This window comes from Aegilops tauschii, chromosome 4, assembly GCF_002575655.3.
Source record: "Aegilops tauschii subsp. strangulata cultivar AL8/78 chromosome 4, Aet v6.0, whole genome shotgun sequence".
NCBI lineage: Eukaryota > Viridiplantae > Streptophyta > Magnoliopsida > Poales > Poaceae > Aegilops > Aegilops tauschii.
In genome coordinates this window covers 438,330,781-438,353,123 of record NC_053038.3, presented here as the reverse complement: position 1 = coordinate 438,353,123, position 22,343 = coordinate 438,330,781, and the positions used below count along the sequence as shown (strand labels likewise).

The following is a 22,343-nucleotide window of genomic DNA, read 5'->3' as shown; positions in this document are numbered from 1 at the left end:
GTATCACCTGCCAGCCGGCAGCGATGGCGGCCATCTCCTTCTTCTGCTCTGACGAGAGGATGTTGTAGAGGGCTTTGGAGTGCGAGGAGACCATGGCGAGCGTGGTGCGGGGAGGAGAAAGGGACCGTAGGAGGATGACTGCGGCTATGCCCAGGGCTGGAGTGTATATAGCGGGCGGATGGTAATGGGCCACGATGATGAGATTAATGGTGGGCGACAGACGGACGGACGGGTGACGCTAGAGTAGGTTCCTCGGCAACCCCATATCATTAATGTAGGGCGAGTCGTTTGAACGCTGAGCACTCGCGTGCACCGGGCAGCGGCACGGGTGGCGGTCTCTTGGCCGGCACACCGTTTCAATCCGGCAGCTGTGAGAGGTCGCGTCCGCTGTGGCCGGGCATGAATGTGGCACCGGCGCTGACTGTTCTGGACAGGAAGCGCGCGGGGGCGAGGGATGGGTTATTAGTGGATCAGGGCAGTCAGAAGCGGACGTGGCAGTGGTTCTGATGCCCGCAAAGCCCCGCCCCCCGGTGGTCTCCGGTTTGAGGAAAAAAGTTCATCCGGACCGCCGAGCGGACCAATACAGGACGGCGTTGGATGACAAAACACGTCCGGACCAACCCGATATAACAGTTCGTTAACGGCATTGTGAGCTGGAATCTTCGGACTGGTGATACCCAATGCACAGATATATATAAACTGCAACACAGAAAAAAACTTTTACAGTGTACTACATGAAAAAGCTTCTAAAAACGGTGTCTACAATTGACATAATAAAGTGAGGCTGATAATAAAGAAGGAATTTGTTTCATAACACAAACCATAAGCTGACATGAGCTAAAAGCACCAGAATCCAAGTCCAGCCTTACAAGCTCCAGCGCTTAAAGATTGTACATACGGCGCTGAATGTAAAATTGACCAGTCTTAGTAGTTATGTAGAATAAATTTCTTTTATTACATTATTCACAAACTACAATTTTGGCCCAGCAAAGATTGGTAAAATGTCATCTGACGTCGTAGTTGTTGGAAAGCATTCTTGTAGCAAGGAGGAATTGTCCATGGCCATTCTCAACACTTCAATCGGTTTAAGGTGATATGATGTAACCATCAATTTTATTTCCTGCAACAAACTGTGTATTGTAGTGCTAGCATACTCACTATACACTCAGATATACTAGCATATACAACTTCATATAAAACCATAAGACCAGGACGAGAGCAGCCAACATATGCAACATGTATTTCACATATTTCACAAGGAAATCACTAGTAAATACTACAGGCAGTGGGCTTTGGTCGATCTGTACACATAGCTTCATATTTCAAACTTTTGTTGGAAAAGTAGTCAACTATTGTTCTGAAACAAATCATCACATACTTACTCCATGGCAAAAGCTACCAAAAAATATTAGAGCAATTCTCTTGTCTAGAACGCCCTAGATGCCAAGTGCTAACCAATCAACATACCACCATGGTTATAAGAAACTTAAATGAAGTCCATGTTGCGTTCCAAACAAATAACATCAACTCTGCTGTTATATTGTTAAAACATCGCATCATTACAATATGTTACACGAATTAGTGAACATGTCCCTCACTACACATAATCCATCTCAGGTTCTCAATCAAGATCACTTTCCTGTAGCTTGCATACGAGTGCCACTGTAATTTACTACGTATATCTGAATGAACTGTACCAACTGAAGGTTACAGTAGATTGCATGTCTGTAAGGGCATTGTCGTGGATATTGTTACAAGGAAGAAAACTAATGCTTCAACCAAATAGTTACAGTGACGCAAGAGTAAAATCACAAAGAACATCATATACTCTGCTACAACCTAATTAAACAGGAAATGAGTGTGAAGGCACCAGCTGCTATGAAGCTTCAACAAAGCCAAATTTTCCCAGCACAGCCATTGTTTCCTCCCTCGAACTGCACAATTGTATCCGTGTCAGCGATTCATGTCAATTTGGATACTGTACTTAAGACAATACCATCCTCAATTGGATGTGAATAATTTAACAAGAGCTATTAACAATTGATATTGCTATTCTTGAGCTTACCTTCCATCTCTCAATATCTTGTAGACTCCTGGTGTTATTAGGTCAACAATTGTTGAACCAGCACGTCCAGAAGGAAGTATACCACCATCAAAGACATATGAACAGTGTGGCCATAGATCCCCGAAATCTTTGACACTGACGCTACTAGGACGACCACTTAAGTTGGCGCTTGTAAGCGCAAGTGCACTTCCAGCACCACGAGCAATGGATCGTATGAAATCCAATTTTGGCACACGTACTCCAATGCTGTCCAGACCAGGATTAAGTGATCTCTCCAGTATACTGTTCTCACCTATGTAATGAATAAAGAATATATTCAGCACCTCATGCAGTTTAACAAAGAAGCTTGACAAAACTGAAATGTAGTGTAGTATCCCCACCTCGCTTTAAAACAACAGTGACAGGCCCAGGAAGAAGATTATGAAGCAAACCATGGGGCAAGTGATCCACTACGGCAAACCGTGATATTTCTGGGACATCAGCAACGCAGATCGCCAAAGGGCGTGTATGTATGCGTCCTTTGATTTCATATATCCGATTGACTGCTTCTGCAGAACTGTCATGACGAGAATTTTGAGTGAATCATGGATGAACCCAACCAACTGAAATTCAGTGACAGAAACTCCAAAATGGAAGTCTTAGCTTAGAAGGATGCAATGGAAGTCTAAGTCTTGGTGAAAGCAAGGTTCAAAAGTAACTAATGAAGGTTTCTGAAATTTATTCTGGATGTTTGCATCACATGCGTAATTTAGATATGGGTACAAGACTACAGATTTATCATAACTTGATTCAGGAGTAATTACTGAAAGCAATTTCGGATTTTCTGTGCTATACAACCACATTGCACCACTGCGGCAAGTTCTAATCTGGAATCAATATGAACACGACGTTTAAAAGAAGGCAAAAAAAACTAAATCTCTTAGCGCAAAGAGAAATTAAGAAAACACTAACCATGCATCACAAGCAAACCCGTATATTGTATCAGTGGGCACTGCAATCACTTGCCCCCCATTAATTGCGTCGATTGCTTTCACGACATGATCTTGCGATGCTGGAAGAATATGATCCGTGCTGGCTTCTATTTTGTGTGAAATATTTTCTGACACCCTCGCCGAGCAGGAGACTACACGATTTGTCTCATGCAAAGAAGGTAGTCTGCTGACCTTAACAAAGCTGGAAAAAAAGTGCGTTAGTGGTATTAACCCGAATGAGGATTTCACAACACCTCAATAAAATAAACACACATTTTTCATGTGCTCCAAAAAAGCAACTTCAGTAAGCAGCAGACAAATGCCAAACAAAAAGAGCAACAGACAATTTATGTCGCCAATGCGCTGAAAAAAGACAATTACGAGCAAGTACTTGCCCTTATGAGGATTCCATAACAGCTTAATCAAACTAACAGATACTAATTCTCATGTGCTAAATAAAAGGGATTTCAGTGAATAACAGATAATATACTAGTATATCGCGAGTAAGCTAAAAAAAGAGCTTGCAGAAACAACAGATAATTTATATAGCAAGTCCCAGTAATCATGTTAATTCAAATGAATTATTTGATTGCAGAGATACAACTGCAAGTAGCAATATGAATTCAGTACCATAGGAACAACAAGCTGCCTAGCAAATTTCTTGGCAAGCGGGGGCATCAATTAGGGGGAGCAAACGGATAGGAATCGCAGAGACGAAGAGAGATACGTACCTCTGAGCCAGCCGTTGCCTGGCGGGGGCACGAACCAGCGGGAGCCTCTCCCCCGCCGCCCTAGCGCACGCCTGCATCTTCCCCGCTCCTCTTCTTCCCTCCTCTCGCCGCCGCCGCCGCGCAGGAAACGAGCAGAGGAACAGGAGAACCTGAGCTTTTATTTAGAACAAAGGGAGGAGTCAAACGTATCCGACATGAGCAGGGGAAGGCACTCCGAGTTTCCCTGACAGGTGGGCGCGTGCCGCTCCTGGCTTCCGGGAGCTCTGCGAGGTCCGAGCTGGGAGGGCGTTCCGCGAAGAGGCGCTAGGAGGGAGGGGCCCTTGTGCAAAAGCTCCATCCCCTCGCGCTAGGGTTTAAGGCTTTGAGTCGGGAGGCGCCGCCGGCGACGACGACGACTACGACGGGGAGCTGAGATGGCGGACGCGGCGGTGAGGTGCCTCCGGGACGGCCGCCTCGACGGCGAGCACGCGCCGGCGCTGGCCGTGGAGGGCTCCCTCCAATGCTGCCCCCTCGCGGCGCGCGCCATGCTCCACGTCGCCGCCGCCGTCGCCTCCAACGCGGCCGCGGGGAAGGCGCAGGCCAGGTACTGCTGGGATCCTCTGTGGTATGCTGCTTTAGCTTGGCCTCGGCTGGATAATGACGCGGGTTGCTGGTTTGGCTGGCAAATTGTGGTGGTGCAGGGGACTTGTGGTTGTGGCGTTTGATCGGAGCCCGGAAGTTTACCTGGATATCATGCTTCGGCACGGCCTTGATTCAAATGCACTGAGTCGATGGTAAGACTTTGCAGAGTAATTTAAATTGGAAAACATATTCAGAGCTTTAGCATAACAGACAATTTGTAGAGTTGACATTTTAAAGTGTGAGCTAGATTGTGAAATCAGAGATTATTTTCTGTTAAAATGTTCTACTGTGAACCTCACATAGCATCTCCTTAATGTAGGCCAAAGTTGGCGCAATGCAGGTCATAGTTTAAATGTTCGTGATGGTAGAGTTTACATGAATGTGCAATACCCTGTTTTAGAATTTTTGCATTGTTCCAACAGTGTTCGGATATTGGATTGCTACTCAGACCCACTGGGGTGGAAGCAAAATATTCGAAGTGAGCAGCACCAAGAGGACAGTGGAACACCATGCTCAACAAACAAAGACACCATCACAATTTTCAGAAGTGTGAAGGATGTTGATAAGTTGTCGTGCTCCATAATTGATCTTGGAAGAGGTATACAATCCAGCATATAACCTTTTTTGACTTGTTAATTTCCTTATTTATCATCATGAAGCTAATGCCACACTGTATGCTATGCATATCAGGGTTTGAAGGAGAAGGCAAGACCTATTTTTCTGTTGCTGTTGATTCAGTATGTATCTTGATGGAAACTTTTTTTCTTCTATGGAAAGCTTACTTAGGGCAGATTTTAATACAGTACCAAGTATGTTCTCCCTAAAGATGAAACTGGGTTGTATTGTGTTAATTGCAACTCTGGCATGCTTTGCACCACAATTACCATATATATGTTCTTCTGCTATAGTTTAGTACTCTTGATGCTTATGGAACTGGCTGCATTAAAATGCGAATTCCGGAAGTTCGTGTGAAAATTGAACAGTACACCTTAATCTTGTAGTTAGCAGTTTGTGTATTGAACTTCAGTAGCTTTGGGTCATCCGGAACAATCAATCAAAGGTATCAAACCAATATCTCACTTTACCCACATATGGATAACACCAACATGTCACCTACAAGTATTCTACCATTTGCATTTTACGATTATAACTTGACACTGTTTATATTGTGTAAAGCAAACCCGTCTTTGCATTCTTTGTGATCGAAAAAAGTTCATCACACTTATACAATATTATTTAAATTCTTTGATGTTTAACAGCAAAGTCCTTCATGATATTTCAGATCAGCTCTATGTTAAGGCATGCTTCAGTGCAATCAATTTCAGGCCTTCTTAGTAATCTTCGAAGCCATGGTATTATTTCTTCTTTTATATTTTCCATTTGTGCTCATGGTAAAAAGTAGATGCAATTGAAATTCAGCATTTACATTAATGATGCAGCATATATTGTACAAAATGCATGCTGTATATATCTTGTAATCTACACGGATATACTAAAGGACCACACTTGAGGATATTTTGAGCAACACACCAACTAAATGGACTATACTATCAATATGAAGCATTCATATGGTCTAAAAGGTCGATATACCATTCTTCATGTGATGCTTACAGTATTAATGTGTACTATCCTCTGTATTTCAGATCAGATATCGTCGATCTTCTGGCTAATGCATTCAGATCTCCATGAAACCAAGTTTTCCCGAGCTTTTGAATGTCTTTCTACCATGGTTGCTTGTGTAGAGCCAGAAGTTGTAGATTCTGTATATGGAGAAGAACGTAGGGGGGACATGTCTTTCCTTGAGCATAACTATTCGAAAGCAAAGTTCCATGTGCGCCTGAAACGAAGGAATGGACGGGTGAAGCATCTGGTAAAGCTCTTGGTCATTTGCTGGGCAAAACTTCAAGTTATTCTAAATATACCACACTGTGAATAATATTTGATTGAAACTATCCCTACCTATGCAGTATGAGGAGTTATGTGTCGAGGGATATGATGTAAAATTTATTTCTGCTACTTCTGTAAGTATCGAAGTGAACCAAAGTCTACTACCTAAGGTTTGTTCATACATCCCAACCTCTATTTGAATAATATTAGCATATTTGCCTTATTACTTGGTTTGGTTTCTGTAAAAAATATTGGTTATGAATTGTGATATGTTGGCGAACAGGTTCAGTTCAATCTTGAGTTGTCAGAAAAGGAACGCAGTGACAGGGCAAATGTTGTTCTTCCTTTCGAACATCAAGGTACTCTCATAAAATGGAGTTATTGACCAAAAGTTAGTGTCAGTCTTAAGTTTTATATGTCACATTTGGCTACCTGAGCTGAATTGATGAAGAATCAGTAACTGATTGCTGCTTGCTCTTACCTTAATTTCAGGAAAGGGCGAGCCAATCCGTATATACGATGGACGGCGATCTCTCCCGGAGGCTCATCAAGATCCCAATTTAACTACGGCAGCTCTCCTGGATGAAACAGAAGCTCTTAAATCTGCAAACCCGAAGGGTGAAATTCATTACCTTCGTGACTCTGATGATGAGCGACCTGACTCGGATGAAGACCCCGATGATGATTTGGATATTTAGCCACAATATGAGCTCTGTTTATCTTAGTGGGCAGCTATCAAATCAAAGGTAACACTTACCGAGAATTGCGGTATTTTGTTGTTATTGGTCTTCTCCATTCCTTATTGCTTATGCTGATCACAGATGTTTAGCGTTCACAGTGCTAGAGTGAGGGAGTAAGTCTTCTGTTGTTGTTTTCGTAGAAGCTACTTTTTCTCACAAAAGAAAGCTCGCTGTTCTGGAATATCAAAAGAATATTACCCACACTCCCAGTGGCGGAGCGTAGTGGAGACCAAATCGAGTCATGGCTAGTCCGTGTCTATGTATTTCATCTTAGGAGTTGGCACTATTTGGCCCTAGAACCACAGATGGCCCACTAAGGAAGCTGTTGACACGTTCTTCAATTTGTTTGCACTGTTTTGAATTGTTAGTAAAAGTGTCCATCTACTTATCTAAAAAAGAAACACCAAAATGTATTTCAACTAATAGAAATTAACATCTGACAACTGACATGTTCAAATGATATAGTAAAATTAATTTGGATGTAGCAAATGACGCATGCCTCACAAAAATTTCACCTGCCACCAAGCAACATAAGCAATTCCAAGCCCCCAAACCAACACATATTACTGATTACTGCAACATAAGCAATACCAAGCCCCCAAACCAAAACATATTACTGATTATTGAACAAGGCCGTCATACTGTAACATCCCAAGGTAGTGTAAAAGCTACATCACAAAATAACATAAAGGGCAGCCCGGTGCATGTAGCTCCCGCTTGCACAAGGTCCGGGGAAGGGTCCGACCACTTTGGGTCTATTGTACGCAGCCTTTCCCTACATTTCTGTAAGAGGCTGTTTCCAGGACTTGAACCCGTGACCTCATGGTCACAAGGCAGCAGCTTTACCACTGCGCCAAGGTTCCCCTTCACAAAACAACATAGCAAAAATAAAAATTGGTACCTCTAGCCACATCAGCCAGTGGTTTATTCCTTGGCCTTGATGGTGGCCTCTGACTTCGAGTCGAGGTCTGCCATATGCACAAGGGGGTCCTTGAGCAATTTGTGCTTCACTGTATTGTATTCACCGTGGAAGAGCTCAGCCTCAGTGACGCCATTGTCATCGGTCTTGGCGTCCTTGGGCACAACCTTCCACTCGGCGATGAGCTTGTCAACAACATCCCCTACAGGAAGGTTCTTGAAGTTTTTGTCCGTGAGGCACATGACGTAGCACCCCTTGGCATGGTAGGCGCTCCACAACACTATGCCCTTTGTCGGTGTGAAATTCGGTAGATCCCTCGGTAGGCTGTTGTGACTAGCCAGAAAGCTCAATGGGGAAACAAGGAGTGAAATTACCCGGGGTCAAGCCCTCCCCTTTGGAGGTAAACCCTACTCTTGCTCTTGTATTGATTTGATGGGGTGTACACTGTACGTAGTACAAGGTTGATCTAAGGATCTTAGGTATACCGAGGGAAGATGATAAGGTGCCCTAAAGACTAGCCCGACCTCGGCTATAAAGGATGTTGAGGCCTAGGGTTACATGAATCCTAGTCGGCTAGGGTGGTTGGAGAGTCCTCAGAGTTCTGAGCTTGTCTTGCATGCCAAGGATGTTGTTTCCTTCCTTATAGAGGGCCCACAGGCCGGATTGATGATCAGGGTCGTGTAGCGACCTAGGAGGTCTCGGTCCGGCCTAGTGGGCTGACTTCCGGTGACTTGAAGCACCGCCCCTTGACCGGGTCCATGGACTTGCCAGCTTTTGGTTTGAGGCCGAGCTGAGCGCGCCGTCTTCTGTTAGCATGACGAGGTCTTGTCCGGTTCATGAAGCTCCTCAAAAAATGGGTTCCGTGTCGACAGAGGCTTCCAAGGCCGGTTCCACCGGGGATGCGGCAACCGACCTTCGGCCTTGAGTCGCTGAAGTGGATATTTGACCTCTGCATATTTTTTTACTGCGAAGCCGGCTTCCGCAAGCCGATCTCCCGCGAAGTACTTTGAATCTTGATGATGGAGACGCTTCACTTGGCCAGACGCGTGACATCAGCAAAACTTAGTACTTCGGGCTCCAAGAATGGCGCCGACTTGTTGGTTCTAGCGAGAAGGGGATGAGGTTGGACTGGGTGCATCCATCTACGGTCCCACTCCCGCCAATTTCGCAACTTTCTGCACCCCAACACGCAACCTCATGGACGCACGCGAGACAAGGAACGATCTGATGAGGATCACCAATGAGTTTGCCTTCGGTGACAAGGCTTGGAAAACTAAGAAGATGACGAGGAAGTCCATGACCTCCCGCGGCGAGCCGACACCTCCGGCGCCATGCACGAGTGTGGACATCCATGAGGCAACAACAACAACAACAACAACAACAACAACAACAACAACAACAGAAATAGAAAGTGCAAGAACGATGAACCTGACGCCGACCTTGTCAACGCTGAATTCAGAGCTAAGCGCCAAGGCGCCAGTTAGAGCCCAAAGAAGCGTTAGTGGCAGCAATGAAGCAAGGACGGGAAGGATTCGCCTAGCGGCGTCCGAGGCGGTGGCAGATGTCACGATGGCGCTGGAGGCGGTGCCTGCGGCAGAGCCGAGACAACAACCCAGCATAACCCATTCCCCGTGGAGGTCTAGAACATTCATATGATCTTTTGCACCACGAAGTCGAAGATAGCCCAGAAGATCACGAGTCGCGAGGTCTATGTGGAGGACCGTGGTTGAGAAAGCACTAGTCGCCATCGAGTTTGAGGAGATCCGCATTTCGGTGGACCCAGACGGCCTCTCGATGGCTAAGAAGCAAAAATCTTCATCTGCGTTCCAGCTTGGCAAGGATACGAAGAAGATTCAGGTCCACCCCACTAACACATCCAAGACGACGAATGTCGGGGCCGACCTGGATCCGAAATAAGAAAGAGCGCTCTACGTGTTCCTTCGTGAGAGCTGGGAGATTTCCGCGTGGCAATCATCCGACATGCTCGGAACCCCAGTGGTACTCACTACACACCATAAATAGCTAACCTAGATTCCAACCAGTAAAGCAAACCCCACGCAGATTTTCCGAGCCTAAGTGGCACGCGATGGGTGAGGAGATTTCCAAGTTGCCCGAGGCCAGCTTCATCAGAGAAGTCAACGACCCAGAAGACGTTAATCGCTATGAGCCACAAGGTAGTTTTGGTCTACCTACGCTTAAAATGTGTACCCGTAATCCGGTTTGGTTTCATTGTTGCAGCAAAGCCATGAATCGACAATTGCCTACAAACCTTTGGTTTTTGGATTGATGGATAAGTTAGCAATTTTCCGATTAAATTAATCTAGAAATAAATCATGCTAATGACATGCGGTATTAATCTCGTCATGATATTTTATGATGTAAGCGCGTTCTAAGAATACAACAGATGCATCTAGGTAAACAACAAGTGCAACCAACATAGGAATAAATATCAGAGGGATGAACGGATTATACCTCCAGTTGGCAAGGTCAAAAGCTGCCGCCGCCGCGGCATCCTTGGCAACATTCTTCTTTGCGGCTTTAGAGTTCTCACCCAAGTCGAAGTCGGAGAGGTTGAGGGCATAGTCGAAGTATAGGACGAAGACAAATAATAGGGATCAATCTCGCCGGAGACGCTTCCCAAAAACCTAATTGCCCTTCTCCCGGCGTAGGATTGCAAATGACGGGGTTCCGGAGGCCTGCTCTCTCTTGTATAGCTGTGCACCCGGTTGACGGGATAGGATCGCCGAAAGCAGCAGCAGCAAACGGAACAATGGTTGTGCGTGATGAGGTAGAGCAGATGCGATCTGATCTGGGTGACGGCTAGGGTTGTCGACGCCTCCAATATATAGGCAGTCGTGGTAGGAAGACGTGGGGCTGGACCAACGTCCAAGTCGGCAACAACCCACGATCTGCCGTCTCGGATTTGTAGCGCGTCATTAGTGAATCATAATTAATTGCCAATTAATTATCCATTCCTGACCGCCAAAAATTAAGCGCACGCATGACATAGATCTGAGCTTGGCTTGTTTCGTTCACAAAACCCGACGCGCACGCAGCCAGGCGTGGCAAGGCTGACAGCGGCGGAGGAGCGCGCGGGAACCACTTCTCATCTGAATCTCCAATAGCATGCAGAAGAATATCCCTTATAAGGGGCTCTCCACACCCCTCCACTCATGAGGTGAGTTTAGGAGTGTCTCTTGAGAAGAGGAATGCTTCCCGCGTTGCTCCGCCGCCGCCCGCCTCACCACGCCCGAGCACATGTCGTGAACGAGCCGAGCTGAGCTGAAACTTATGTCACGTGTGCGCTTAATTTTTGCCAGTCAGGAACAAATAATTAATTAGCAGTTAATTACGAGTCATTCTTGAACTTGCTATGAATCTAAGACGTCGGATCGTGGGTTGTTGCCGACTCAGGAGTAGGTCCAGCGACTCTAGCCCCACGTCTCCCTGCCACAATCGCCTATATATAGGAGGCGTCGGAACTCTAGTTGTCACCTAGATCGCATCTGCTCTACATCCTCGCGCACAACCCACTGTCATTTTGCTCGTTGCGGCTGCTTTCGGCGATCCCATCCCGTCAACCGTGTGGATGATTGTACGAGAGAGCAGGCCTCTGGAACCCTGCCCTTTGCGATCCTGCACCAGGAGAAGGGCAATTAGGTTCTTGGGGAGCGTCTCTGACGCGACTGCTTGCTGCTGTTCGTCTTCGTTCTCTACTTTGACTATGTCCTCGACCTCTCCGACTTTGACATGTGTCAGAACTTAAGGCTACCGAGCATGTTGCCGCCGCCGCGACTGACCTGGCCAACTGGAGGGTGTAATACGTTCATCCCTCTCTTATTTATTCCTATGTTGGTCGTACTTGTTCTTTATGTAGATATATCTGATGTATGGTTAGTACGTGGTTACATGGTTAAATATCAATACAAGATTAAATATTGCATATGTCATTATCATGATTTATTCTGGATAAATCAATCGTAAAATTAGTATTTTTTTTCCACCACCGGCATCGTCCCAATGTCTCCAACAAACACACTAAAACGTGTCTACATACATCCGATTTAGAAAAAAGTTTTGAACATCTTATAAAAGTGAACAGAGGGGCTAGCATTTGGTGATTTACAAGCTGTAGATGTCTGCCCAGCAGTTCTCGGTTGCCCACATCAACTAGGCGTTTAGTTCCATTTTTCTCTTCATATCTCCTTTGTATAGTATGAGCATGTAACAGCATCTTTGCTTAGATGGGCGCTTATGTAAAATAATCCTTTTTTTGCTTCGTCAGGAACATAAGGTGCTCGCGGAAATTCTTGGAGGCGATTCACTTTGCCTTGGCGGCTGAGCGAGTGCAAAGTTATGGTTGAACAATTTAAGCCCCTGTAGTATGTATGGTTGAACAATTTAAGCACATGTATTGTGTATAGCTTCGAGAGCATTGGAGGGCAACCTTTGTGTAGGGGTTTGAAATTTCTTGAATGCTCAAGACTAGATGTGTTGATGGTAGCATATCGAGTGAAAGGTCATCCCCCCAATGCGATTTTCTAGTGTGTGTGTTTTTTTGTGACGTGGATGAATGCTGTGTCACAATCGCTCATATAGGTCCAGAACAAGAGGATGTGAGATGTAACACTGTTTTTCAGTTATAAGAGTATACAGAGGGGCGTCTAATTGCGTACGTATTTGTTTGCTGGATGTACTTCTGTTGATTAATGTTTGATGGCTAGAAACCGATTGTTCAGCCTTTGGTGAATCTCCATGAACTAAACCAGCGTTAAACGCGTCATATGCTTCATTTTACTATCGAGGATGGCAGAAATGACATGCAAACTTTTGTACTCCCTCTGTTCCTAAATATAAGTTTTTTTAGACATTTCAAATGGATTACAACACACGAATATATGTAACATATTTTAAAGCGTAGATTCACTCGTTTTGCTCCGTATGTAGTCACTTGTTGAAATCTCTGGAAAGAGTTATATTTGGGATAGGGGGGAGTAGTAAGAAGAACAAATCGAACTTCTTCTTGATTTAATAATAATTTATAAATTGAACACACGATCCACCGCCTCTCCAGGACTGAGAATTCAATCTCATGGGCGGGCTCCTATGAAATCCCAATAACAATGCTCTAAATCAACAACAACAATCAATGGCAGGCATATCTGAAATAACCGTATGGGCGCTAGCTAAGACGCCCAGACATACTACTAGACTAGACGTGTATGGTGTACTCGTTGTCGGACTCCCTGTCGACGCTGAGGCTCTGCACCACGGTGGAGTTGGCCGCCGCCGCCGGGTGGGTGACGGTGACCTGGTAGTCCCCGTGGAACAGCTCCGCCTCGTAGTGCCCGTCGGCGTCCGCCACGCCGACGTGCGAGCTCGTCTTCCACTCCGCGATGAGCTTGTCGACCGTGTCGCCGACGGGGAGGTTGTTGAAGTTGTCGTCGGTGAGGCACATGACGTAGCAGCCCTGCGGGTGCCACGCCGTCCAGAGCACGATGCCGTGCACGGCCGGGTGCGAGTACACCTCCCTGAGCACCTGCTCCAGGTGGTACGCCTGGTCCGGCCCCCGCTGCACGTCGATCTCCGTGAGCCAGATGGGCACGCCGGCCTGCGACAGCGTGTCCAGCGCCGCCCGGACGTAGGGGATGTTGGGCGTGGCGCCGAAGTGGCCCTCCAGGCCGATGGCCATCCGGACGCCGATGCCGTTGCCGGGGAAGGCGTCCTTGATCTGCGACAGCTTGTTGAGGTACTTGGCGGGGAGGCCGTTCTGGTCCCCGGGCTGCTCCAGCGTGTTGAAGTCGTTCATGGACATGAGCGCGCCGCCGTCCATGCCGTGCGCCTTCTGGTAGAATGCCGCCGACGCGCCGGCCCCGAACTTCTCCTCGAAGAAGTCGAAGTGCAGGTTCTCGTTCACCACGTCCCACGCGATCACCTTGCCGGCGTACCGCGACATGACCGACCTCATCCGGTTCGCGGTGGCCGCGCGGAGCTGGTCGCCGCTCAGGGCCTTCACCCACCCCAGCTGCGTGCTGGGGTCGTCCCAGAAGACGTTGTGCCCGCGCACGGCGATGCCGTGGCTGCGCGCGAACCGGAGCATCGCGTCGGGGACGGTGTAGTCCTCGTGCCCCTGCGTCCACTCCGTGCTGTACCACTTCATCTCGTTCTCGAAGGTGGTCACCGTGAACCGCTTGGCGAACCACTCCTGGTACTTGACGTTGGTGATGATCTCCTTGCTCATCGCCGACCCCAGCGGGAAGCCGCTCCGGACCTGCCGGACGTGCACCCGCGCGCCCGCCACCGGGTTGCCGGCCGCGTCCCTGGCGCGCAGCCGCACCGTCCTCTTCCGGGCCTTCTTCACGGCGGCGTGCCGGTGGGAGCTCCACTCCTCCTTGGAGAACGGCTGCAGCGACACGTTGTCCACCCAGACGTCCACCGTCGCGTTGCTCTGTACGCGCCAAAAGCAGAGCATGTAAACGATCGTGCGTACTCATTTTCCCTAGAGCATTTTAAACAACTGCTTCAGGTTTGTGTTTACCTCGAAGTAGAGTTCGGCCGGGCCGGAGGCGGCGGCGGTGAGGCCGCCCTTGAGGATGGACCAGCAACCGGACTTGGCGTCGACCCCGCCGGCGTGGATGAAGTCGTCGGCGGTCTTCACGACGGCTATCACGTCGGCGCTCCGGTCGCTAACCTGCAACCAAGCTGCAACCACAAGTCCTTTGTGAGCGACAGTCCCCACAAACTCTGAAGTTAGAGAGAGGTGTACGTGGCAGTGGCAATCAGATTCAGACCTGAGAGGGTGTAGTGCGTGTCGTTCTGCAGGTACACCTTCTGGCTGACGCTCTGGTACGGCCGCGTCCGGTTCGCCGCGACGGCGTACTTGTTCCCCGTCGGCGACGCGCCCTCGGTGACGCTGCCGTACCCGAAGGCCGACCAGCCCTGGAGGCCGGCGCTGAAGTCCGAGTTGACGATCACGCCGCCGCCGTAGTGAGCCTCCAGCGGCTCAGCCAAGCACTGCGCATTCACGCCATCATACATAGGTCAGCTCAACAAAAAGTTACCAACAGTAACAAATGAAGTCAAAGTGTGCGGAAATCCAGATTAGAAAATCGGCAGAAAGCACTAGTAGTAACTGACAAAACTACCAACCGAACATGTCAACGTCTCGGTGAAAGTCACCAAAAGGTCGTTACCGTTCAGAACTACTGCAGCTGATAGTAACCGTCGCCAAACCGTGAGGATTCAGAGTGTTCAGACAAGCACGCGCATGCCAGATTATCTTTTGTTTGGTAAGTTATCACTTGGCTGGCTGCCTACGAGTTTCGTCTTGACCACAGGCGCTAGTGACCTAGAAGAATATTGTTTGACTTGCCTGAAAAAGTCCAGGTGATCGCATATCTAACAGCGCCTAACATGAGACTTAACAACAGGTAAAATAAGTCACTTAGTGATTGCCTTGGGCCCTTGTTCGGGCGCACTTGACTTTGGTTGAGCTCCTGGCATGGAACATTTCACACATGCAGAAGGAGGGCTAATGACACTATCTTCACCAACCAACCGGCAAAAGTTAAACCAAAAGCTAGCTAAGTGCCCGAGTAAGCGCATTAGTATTTCTGCGTTGGGTGCAGTGGAAAAGTGAGTGGAAGGAGGGCGTGCATGCGGCCGCGGTGTGTGGCGGACACTGGGTTACACACGCCCTCCCCTGTGTGGCCTTGGCCGAAAAGCATGGCCATCACCATGTATCATCGATCCCAACTCAACTCTGATCACACCCAAAGTTGCGTTCACAAACCACTCCATGATCATTCATAGTGAGTGCATTCGTGAACAAGTCAGCAGCACGCATGTATGAATGGTATACTACTGCGTGCAGTGCGTGTGATCTGTGCAATTTTCTAGTTGCTGGAGCTGGAATTCCTGTCACCCACATTAGAGTTTAGGTAGAGAGAGGCTTGTTGACAGACGCTGCTACCGCACCACGGCACCAGAGCCACCAAGGTGCATGGAAATGTACTGAATGTTAGGCTGGAAACAAACTAGCACGCTGGAATAACGTAGCAAGGGTCAAAACGACCCGGCGTGTGGTGCGGGTTCGGCACGCCGGAGCGATGGAGCTCTGTTTGTCTGTGGCGCGCGACTGGTACGCCGATGAGTTCGGCGTGACTCTGTAGAGGCTTTCGGCCATCTCGATCGACCTCTTCTTGGCGTCACCTCATCATTCCACACGGCTTTAACTCCGATTCCTAACTTCCTAGATATTTGTTTGGTTCGTTTCCACAATGCACGCCGGTGCAGTGCTCCCATCTGATCACCCGTTTGAGCAACATGGACGGATGAACATTAGTAAATGGGAGGAGGAGGAGGAGAAGAAAAGGTAGCGGTCGATGATGGGGCAGAGTCATTAGTCACGACCTTTCTAAGCTGGCATCATCGATCACTAGCTAGCTAGATGTGTGTGTGTGCGCGCGAGACCTAAGCTAAGCTAGGTACCAACGCATGCACGCAATATGCACATGTCTCGATCGTCGCCCGCTAGTGGCCGGATCAGTGGACTCCGGCCGGCCAGCCGGCAAAGACCGATCCCACGAGGCAACGAGATTGTCCCCGTGCTGATCGATAGCCGGTGCACACAACACGCATGGGGCTAGCGCACACGTGTCACTGCCCATAGCTTGTGAGCAACGACATCGGTCGATCATGAGCTGCGAAAGGCATCAAGCTGACGCAACACAACAGAAAACCCAGCCGGCCAGAAATATATGCTGCATGCACGTGACCATACGTGTACATACACGTACGTACGTACGTACCTCGGAGCTTGACGAGTAGTCGTAAGGGACCGACTGCACCAGGAGAGCGGCTGCGTGGAGAAAGCAAGAGGAAGAGTGGTTAATCAAGGCGGTTGACCAGTAAGATCAAAGGCTCGAGATAATTAACCGGCCATAAGATCAAAGGCCAGCTCAAGTTACCATTCAGCAGCAGGGCAGCAGCAGCCCACACCAGGGAGAGCACGGGCGACGACGGCGATCTCCCCATCGGTGCTCTCATCTCTATACCGATTGACGAAGGCCAGGATGGTTTGAGTTGGATGAGCGAGGAGGAGAGATATTTATAACGGTGGCTCAGCTCCGGCGGCTAAGCTGAGTGTGTGTTGCAGTTGCACCGTTGCCGTTGCATGCATGCCGTGGCCTCGGTGTGTGGGCACACTAGCTGCTTATATAGGCGCGCGGCCGAGCGAGGGGGCCGGGTTTACTTCTTGTTAGAGCTAGACTAGAGAGGGCGTAGCACACATGTTCCCGCGTCGTTGCTCCGTCTAGTACTTTATGTTCAAACGGAAAGGGACTAGCTACGACCCTGGCTGGCTAGCTCGCCGTGCGTGGGCCGGCCGGCCGGGGCGTGCGTGCCGCGGTGGTGATAAACTACTAATTTGCTACGGCTCCCTGGAAGCATTAACTCACTGTGTGTGTGTGTGTGTGTGTGTGTGTGTGTGTGTGTGTGTGTGTGTGTGTGGCGCCCTACGCACTAATCCTAACTCGTTTGGCCCCTTTTGACCTGGCTCGTACGTACTCGTATGTGCGTGGTGCCTCCACTCATCGATCTGGCTCATCAGTCGTCCATGCGACCGGTTCTGGTTAAGTCAGAACGTCTGATTTGGCCGGAGAGGGTCGCTTTGCTGCTTAATCTTTTTTGTATCGTCTTAACATAGAGGTGGAAAATAGTGCTTGATTAGCAACGGTTTTCAGATTAGAAAGGGGATGCATGCGCTCACACACGCGTGGCACCACACCAGAGGCCAGAGATAATTGATCCACGGCTCGCATTAAGTTTCCAACATGCGTCCCCGTAACTCCACCGCCCTAGCAAGACGTGTCACTTAGAGCATGACTGATAATTATATAATCAGCCGATGATCATTTGTTGTTGACATGTCATAAAAAAACATTAATTATTCTTTTTCGTCATAAAAAACTACTATTAACGTCGACTAATACACATGTATTTTTTTTTTCCAATTTCTCCCTTTCTTTATATTTATTCTGTTTGGTTTGCGGCACTTGTAGAGCATAAGGGCCCATGCCTTTTCATTTTTGTTGTTGTTTCTCTCCTTCACATAGAAAAAATTTGTCAAGCGAGCCATAAGCCTTTTATTATACTTGTTTTTATGATGTGCAAACCTCACGATACCTTGGCGGGCTGGGCACACCCTTAACCCGGACAAATTCACGAGAGCTGGTAATTTCTAATGGCTATTGCATGAGTCGACTATGCCGGACAAGCGCCACCCTAAGATATTAGGTCGCACGGCCTCTTTTTGTTCATCTGCTTGCCTCAAAGGGGCTCAACCGAAATAGAAGCCATGAACCTCTTCCTCGCGTCAAGGTGGAAAAACAATAAGGTGCACATGATGCCTTGCTTGTAGAAAGACAGATGATGGACCTAAATCTTAGAGATTTTCATAGTCACAAGGATGGGGCAATAAGTTTGCTTCTTCAAGAGCTTATCCCCATTCCATTTCATGTCCATCCCGACTGACATCAAATGGTCTCCTCGTCTCTCTTCCATAAGTTCCCATCAAATTTTACGTTAGCCTTTGACCCAAAATTTGACTAATTATGAGCTATATGTCATGAAAATGATATCAGTGGGAACTCATTTTGAGTACGAATCCAATGATATACTTTCAGGCATATAACTCATATTTTGTTGGTCTAATTTCTGATCAAATTTAGCCACAAAACTCGAAGGAGACCGATAAACCGGACAGAGAAAATACATCGCATGCATAGGCCACACATACGTTTGCTCCTTGTATACCGATATAATTTTATCTTGGTGCAAGATAAATATGACAGCCGTTGAAAATTACGCGAAGTTTTTCCCCAAAAAAATTGTGCGGTATTAGATTGATTATTAGGTCCTTAATTAGCCTTTAATGTTTTGGATTTAAAAAAACACGGTACATGCACATCCCCAGGGAAAAAACGGGACATAAAATGAGCAGCCCATCATGCCGGCGGCGCAAGGGATTTTGGCCCCTCCCGTTTTTCAGACGTTAGGCAGAGAAACTTTCGTGCCCTGTTTATGGCGGTTACTGGTTAACAAACTAGTGCAGCAGAATCTACGGCTAGCTCGCTGCTGCAAGTTGCTGGCGACGGTTGCTGACGGGTGCACGAGTTAACGTGCACGGTAGTACATCAGCCACGCCCGCCCGCCGCCACACCACGAGCCCGTTTCACGCCCGAGCTAGCTTAGCTAGTTGCCGTGGCTGTCGACCGTACGTCGGCGCGCGCGGGTGGAGTGCCGGCGGCGGCAACGTTCTCCATCGACGCACTCTTGCTTGCACTCCCGATTAATCCGCCCATCAAGTCGCAGCTCGATCGGCCGCACGTATGGTGCAGCGGCAATCAAGCAAGCTCGATGGTAGGTGGTAGTAAATGTCCCGGTTAAGCGACCGGCCGGATGAGGTTCCGCCGGCGGCCGGCGTTCTGGTCCCGGCCAGTTGCCTTCCGGTCACGGCGTACGTCTACTCTAGTCTTTTTATTTTTATTTTGCGGGGGTACGTCTAGTCTAATCTGTGGAATGCTGATCGTTACCAGGAGATGCGTTCCGTTCCGTGAGCCAGAAGCAAACTAGAGAAATGTGACGGAGGGTGACTGCATGGCACATGCATGTGTTAGTTAGTTGTACATAAATCTATCCTTGCAGGATCACTGCAGACTGCACGGCTCTTATCCAATCCCCGGCGTAGCATGCTTCAAGCATAGTATACGTTTCTGTGCGTCTCCTGTCTGGATCAGAGCACTGTATGTGTAGACTCTCAGTAGCCAGTACGTATGTTGGCGGGAATTGATGAATGCATGTGATCCATTGACCTTGAGGCGCGCGTACGTGCGTGCGTGCGGGCGGGCGGCGCTTGAGGAGAGGGAGGGAATGGGGGCGGAGGCGGAGGGGGACGGGAGTCCCGCCGAAACTATCCATCCTGGGGATCGTGCCATGACGCGCGCGCGTGGGGTACCTGAATCTGCGTGAATGCAGCAACGGCTGCGTCGCTCCGTTCTGTTGGGCAGCCGCATCGACGTCAGGGCCCCTGTTTCAGCCGCTCCGCCAAACCTCCCAAGGACCAGGAAAGGAGATAACTGCATTTCCCCTTTTCCATCTTATCCTACGACCTTTTTGTTACAAAATCTCGTCATAGATCTGAGAACACCGAAGGACCAGGCCAGGGGCTGGGAAATGGGCAGTGCTACGAGGGTGGTCTATCTTGGGAGCTATCCTAGAGGAACTGTCTTGCGAGGATAAGGCGGAAACTGGCAGGGGCACCTAGGTGAACTGCCCGGCCACGATTGCTTCCCGATCCACGAACTTGTTTTAGCTTGAACTTTTCAACGAAGTTACGTTTCGTTTGGATATTTGTCTTCGTTGTGATGAGAAATTTCAAACGAGATCACTCTTGAATACATTTTGACAACTTTTAAGATTTTACTAAGTTTTAAATATTAAAACTTGATAGATGTAATATTAAATTTTTATAAGCTTCCATCAAGTTTCATGTGCTTTTAGGGTTTACGGCTTAGTGTTTTGGGCTCAGGGTTTAAGATTTAGTTTTTGAAACTTAGTGAATTTATCATTTGTTACTATCAGGTTTTACTAGTTGAAACTTGGTGAAGTTCTTGGAACTTGTCAAAACGTATTCAAGAGTGGTCTTGTTTCGAAGCACTCGTCACAACGAACACGAATATGCTAACGAAATATAAATTTGACTTTCGGTTTAAAAGATATCATATATTCAAATTTGGAAGTGGGAAAAGGCATAGGAGATGGAATGGATGGAGCTACCAAAAGTTGTACATGTAGACCCCATCGAAGGTAACTAAGGGATAAAGCCCATGCAAAGACCAATCCAATTTCCAAACTTGATGCAATCGTGCGGTCCAAAATCCACGTGCCCCAACCCGTGCACGCCACAAATCTTCATCAGAGGATGAGGGCCTCTTGGATTCACAGGATTTTAGAAACGCATGAATAGAAAAAATGTGGAGCCGCTGACATCTCATGTACCTCATTTTTTTAGTGTTAGTCAAATATCTCAGTTGTTGATGCAAAATGGATGGATGGATGATTGTCCTCAACCTCCCAACCATTTTCTTCTCCCCGCAAACATATCACGCATCTTAAGAGATGACAGAGGTAGATTTATTGCTGGGGAAATGGTAAGATTGACTAGTGTGCAAATGTAATGATGGCTGAAGCTCTGGCCCTAAAATTGGGTCTACCGCTGGCGCAAAGGACAAGATGCAACCGCATTATTATTAACTCAGATAACATGGAGGTGATTGATACCATGAAGGAACGAGGATGATTGTCGGGGGCAGCGGCGGGACTTTTGATGATTGTTTTCATTTAGCTTGTGATTTTCCTATTTGTAGTTTCGAGCACTGTAATAGAGAAGCAAATAAAGTTGCTCACAAACTTGCCAAATTGGCTAGATTTTCTTTCATTTGACTGATTCGAGGAGCCAAATAGTGGAATTGTACCAATCATCATAAATGATGTAATGGTTATTTCTCATGAATAAAGCTAGGGCTTTTTTTTAAGAAAAAACACAGATCACACGCACATCTTTCAACCGACGACCCGCCCCGTCCACCGCGATTGGCGGACGCTGCCCCCGGATCTCCAGTAACTGAGACGGCCCCCGCACACACCCCCTCGACCGGCAACGGTCAACCCACTTCCTCGCCTCCGCCTGGGAAATCGAAGCTCACTACCGCTCATAGCATCGTTCCCATATTCGGCAAGGTACTGGCTCGGCAACGCCGAGGTCGACACTTATTGTTGTCGACGATCCATCATAGCCCTTGGGCGTAGACCGGCAATCAGAGTCGAAGAGTTTAGTTGGAAGCGCTTTTACACATACTTAGAGTGGTTTGACCATAGGACATTTGGGTGGTTCGGCGGCTTGCGCAGAAAGGGGTGCTCTTGAGTATTCACCACATTCCGACATGGTGATGACCTGCAAGACACACAAGGTTAGTGTAACACCTTCACATAAGTATCCCATTATAGTATCGTTCCCAACGAAGAGCGGGAGGCGAGTGTTAATGCGAATATTTCTGTCGCACACAAGTTGTCACCTGTCTTATATGAGTTAACGTTTTTGGTATCTGCAGGGATTATGATGGTGGTAGAAGACAAGTAATTGAAGAGTACAATAAAGTAGCAAGAGCAGAGAACAAGTAACATAAAAAGTAAAGTATGAGAGTTAATTGCAAGTTGTATGCAATGGAGAGGTTAGGCGCGAGGAAATTCAAGTCATGGTGGATATCAAATGTGCCAGTGCAATGGCCACGTGTAGTCACCTATTCATGTGATTCTATCTTTTGTATTCTATGTTCGGTAGACGAGTCA

At 47.8% G+C, this 22,343-nt stretch overlaps 3 protein-coding genes across 3 annotated transcripts; 1 reads left to right on the top strand and 2 right to left on the bottom strand.

Moving 5' to 3' along the window:
* Nucleotides 1–1,518: 1,518 nt before the first annotated feature.
* On the bottom strand, nucleotides 1,519–3,961 carry LOC109762287 (uncharacterized). Its single transcript, XM_020321120.3, has 5 exons — nucleotides 3,768–3,961; nucleotides 3,017–3,238; nucleotides 2,446–2,621; nucleotides 2,066–2,357; nucleotides 1,519–1,934 (listed from the first exon to the last, which is right to left on the bottom strand). Exons 1-5 carry the CDS (start codon nucleotides 3,842–3,844, stop codon nucleotides 1,877–1,879), a joined length of 825 nt encoding a protein of 274 aa, XP_020176709.1. The 5' UTR covers nucleotides 3,845–3,961; the 3' UTR covers nucleotides 1,519–1,876.
* Nucleotides 3,962–4,080: 119 nt separating this feature from the next.
* LOC109762285 (elongator complex protein 5) lies at nucleotides 4,081–12,609 on the top strand. The gene is made up of 10 exons (XM_020321118.3): nucleotides 4,081–4,350; nucleotides 4,448–4,540; nucleotides 4,811–4,986; nucleotides 5,079–5,125; nucleotides 5,671–5,740; nucleotides 6,032–6,258; nucleotides 6,356–6,445; nucleotides 6,559–6,634; nucleotides 6,768–7,021; nucleotides 12,220–12,609. The coding sequence occupies exons 1-9, from the start codon at nucleotides 4,181–4,183 to the stop codon at nucleotides 6,971–6,973; spliced, it is 1,155 nt and encodes a 384-aa protein (XP_020176707.1). The 5' UTR covers nucleotides 4,081–4,180; the 3' UTR covers nucleotides 6,974–7,021; nucleotides 12,220–12,609.
* Nucleotides 12,610–12,929: 320 nt separating this feature from the next.
* On the bottom strand, nucleotides 12,930–17,120 carry LOC109762284 (endo-1,4-beta-xylanase 5-like). The gene is made up of 5 exons (XM_020321117.4): nucleotides 16,904–17,120; nucleotides 16,745–16,794; nucleotides 14,726–14,948; nucleotides 14,473–14,636; nucleotides 12,930–14,382 (listed from the first exon to the last, which is right to left on the bottom strand). The coding sequence occupies exons 1-5, from the start codon at nucleotides 16,980–16,982 to the stop codon at nucleotides 13,147–13,149; spliced, it is 1,752 nt and encodes a 583-aa protein (XP_020176706.1). The 5' UTR covers nucleotides 16,983–17,120; the 3' UTR covers nucleotides 12,930–13,146.
* Nucleotides 17,121–22,343: the final 5,223 nt, after the last annotated feature.

Excerpts from the sequence above, each read along its gene's own strand:
- LOC109762287 (XM_020321120.3), bottom strand. The coding sequence starts at position 3,844 with ATGCAGGCGTGCGCTAGGGCGGCGGGGGAGAGGCTCCCGCTGGTTCGT. Across the intron at positions 2,622-3,016 it reads GGGTTTGCTTGTGATGCATG|TTCTGCAGAAGCAGTCAATC; the intron begins GTTAGTGTTTTC and ends TCGTCATGACAG. Across the intron at positions 2,358-2,445 it reads CACTGTTGTTTTAAAGCGAG|GTGAGAACAGTATACTGGAG; the intron begins GTGGGGATACTA and ends TTCATTACATAG.
- LOC109762285 (XM_020321118.3), top strand. The coding sequence starts at position 4,181 with ATGGCGGACGCGGCGGTGAGGTGCCTCCGGGACGGCCGCCTCGACGGC. Across the intron at positions 5,126-5,670 it reads TTTCTGTTGCTGTTGATTCA|ATCAGCTCTATGTTAAGGCA; the intron begins GTATGTATCTTG and ends ATGATATTTCAG. Across the intron at positions 6,259-6,355 it reads ATGGACGGGTGAAGCATCTG|TATGAGGAGTTATGTGTCGA; the intron begins GTAAAGCTCTTG and ends CTACCTATGCAG.
- LOC109762284 (XM_020321117.4), bottom strand. The coding sequence starts at position 16,982 with ATGAGAGCACCGATGGGGAGATCGCCGTCGTCGCCCGTGCTCTCCCTG. Across the intron at positions 14,949-16,744 it reads ACTACTCGTCAAGCTCCGAG|TGCTTGGCTGAGCCGCTGGA; the intron begins GTACGTACGTAC and ends GTGAATGCGCAG. Across the intron at positions 14,383-14,472 it reads CGGCCGAACTCTACTTCGAG|AGCAACGCGACGGTGGACGT; the intron begins GTAAACACAAAC and ends TGGCGCGTACAG.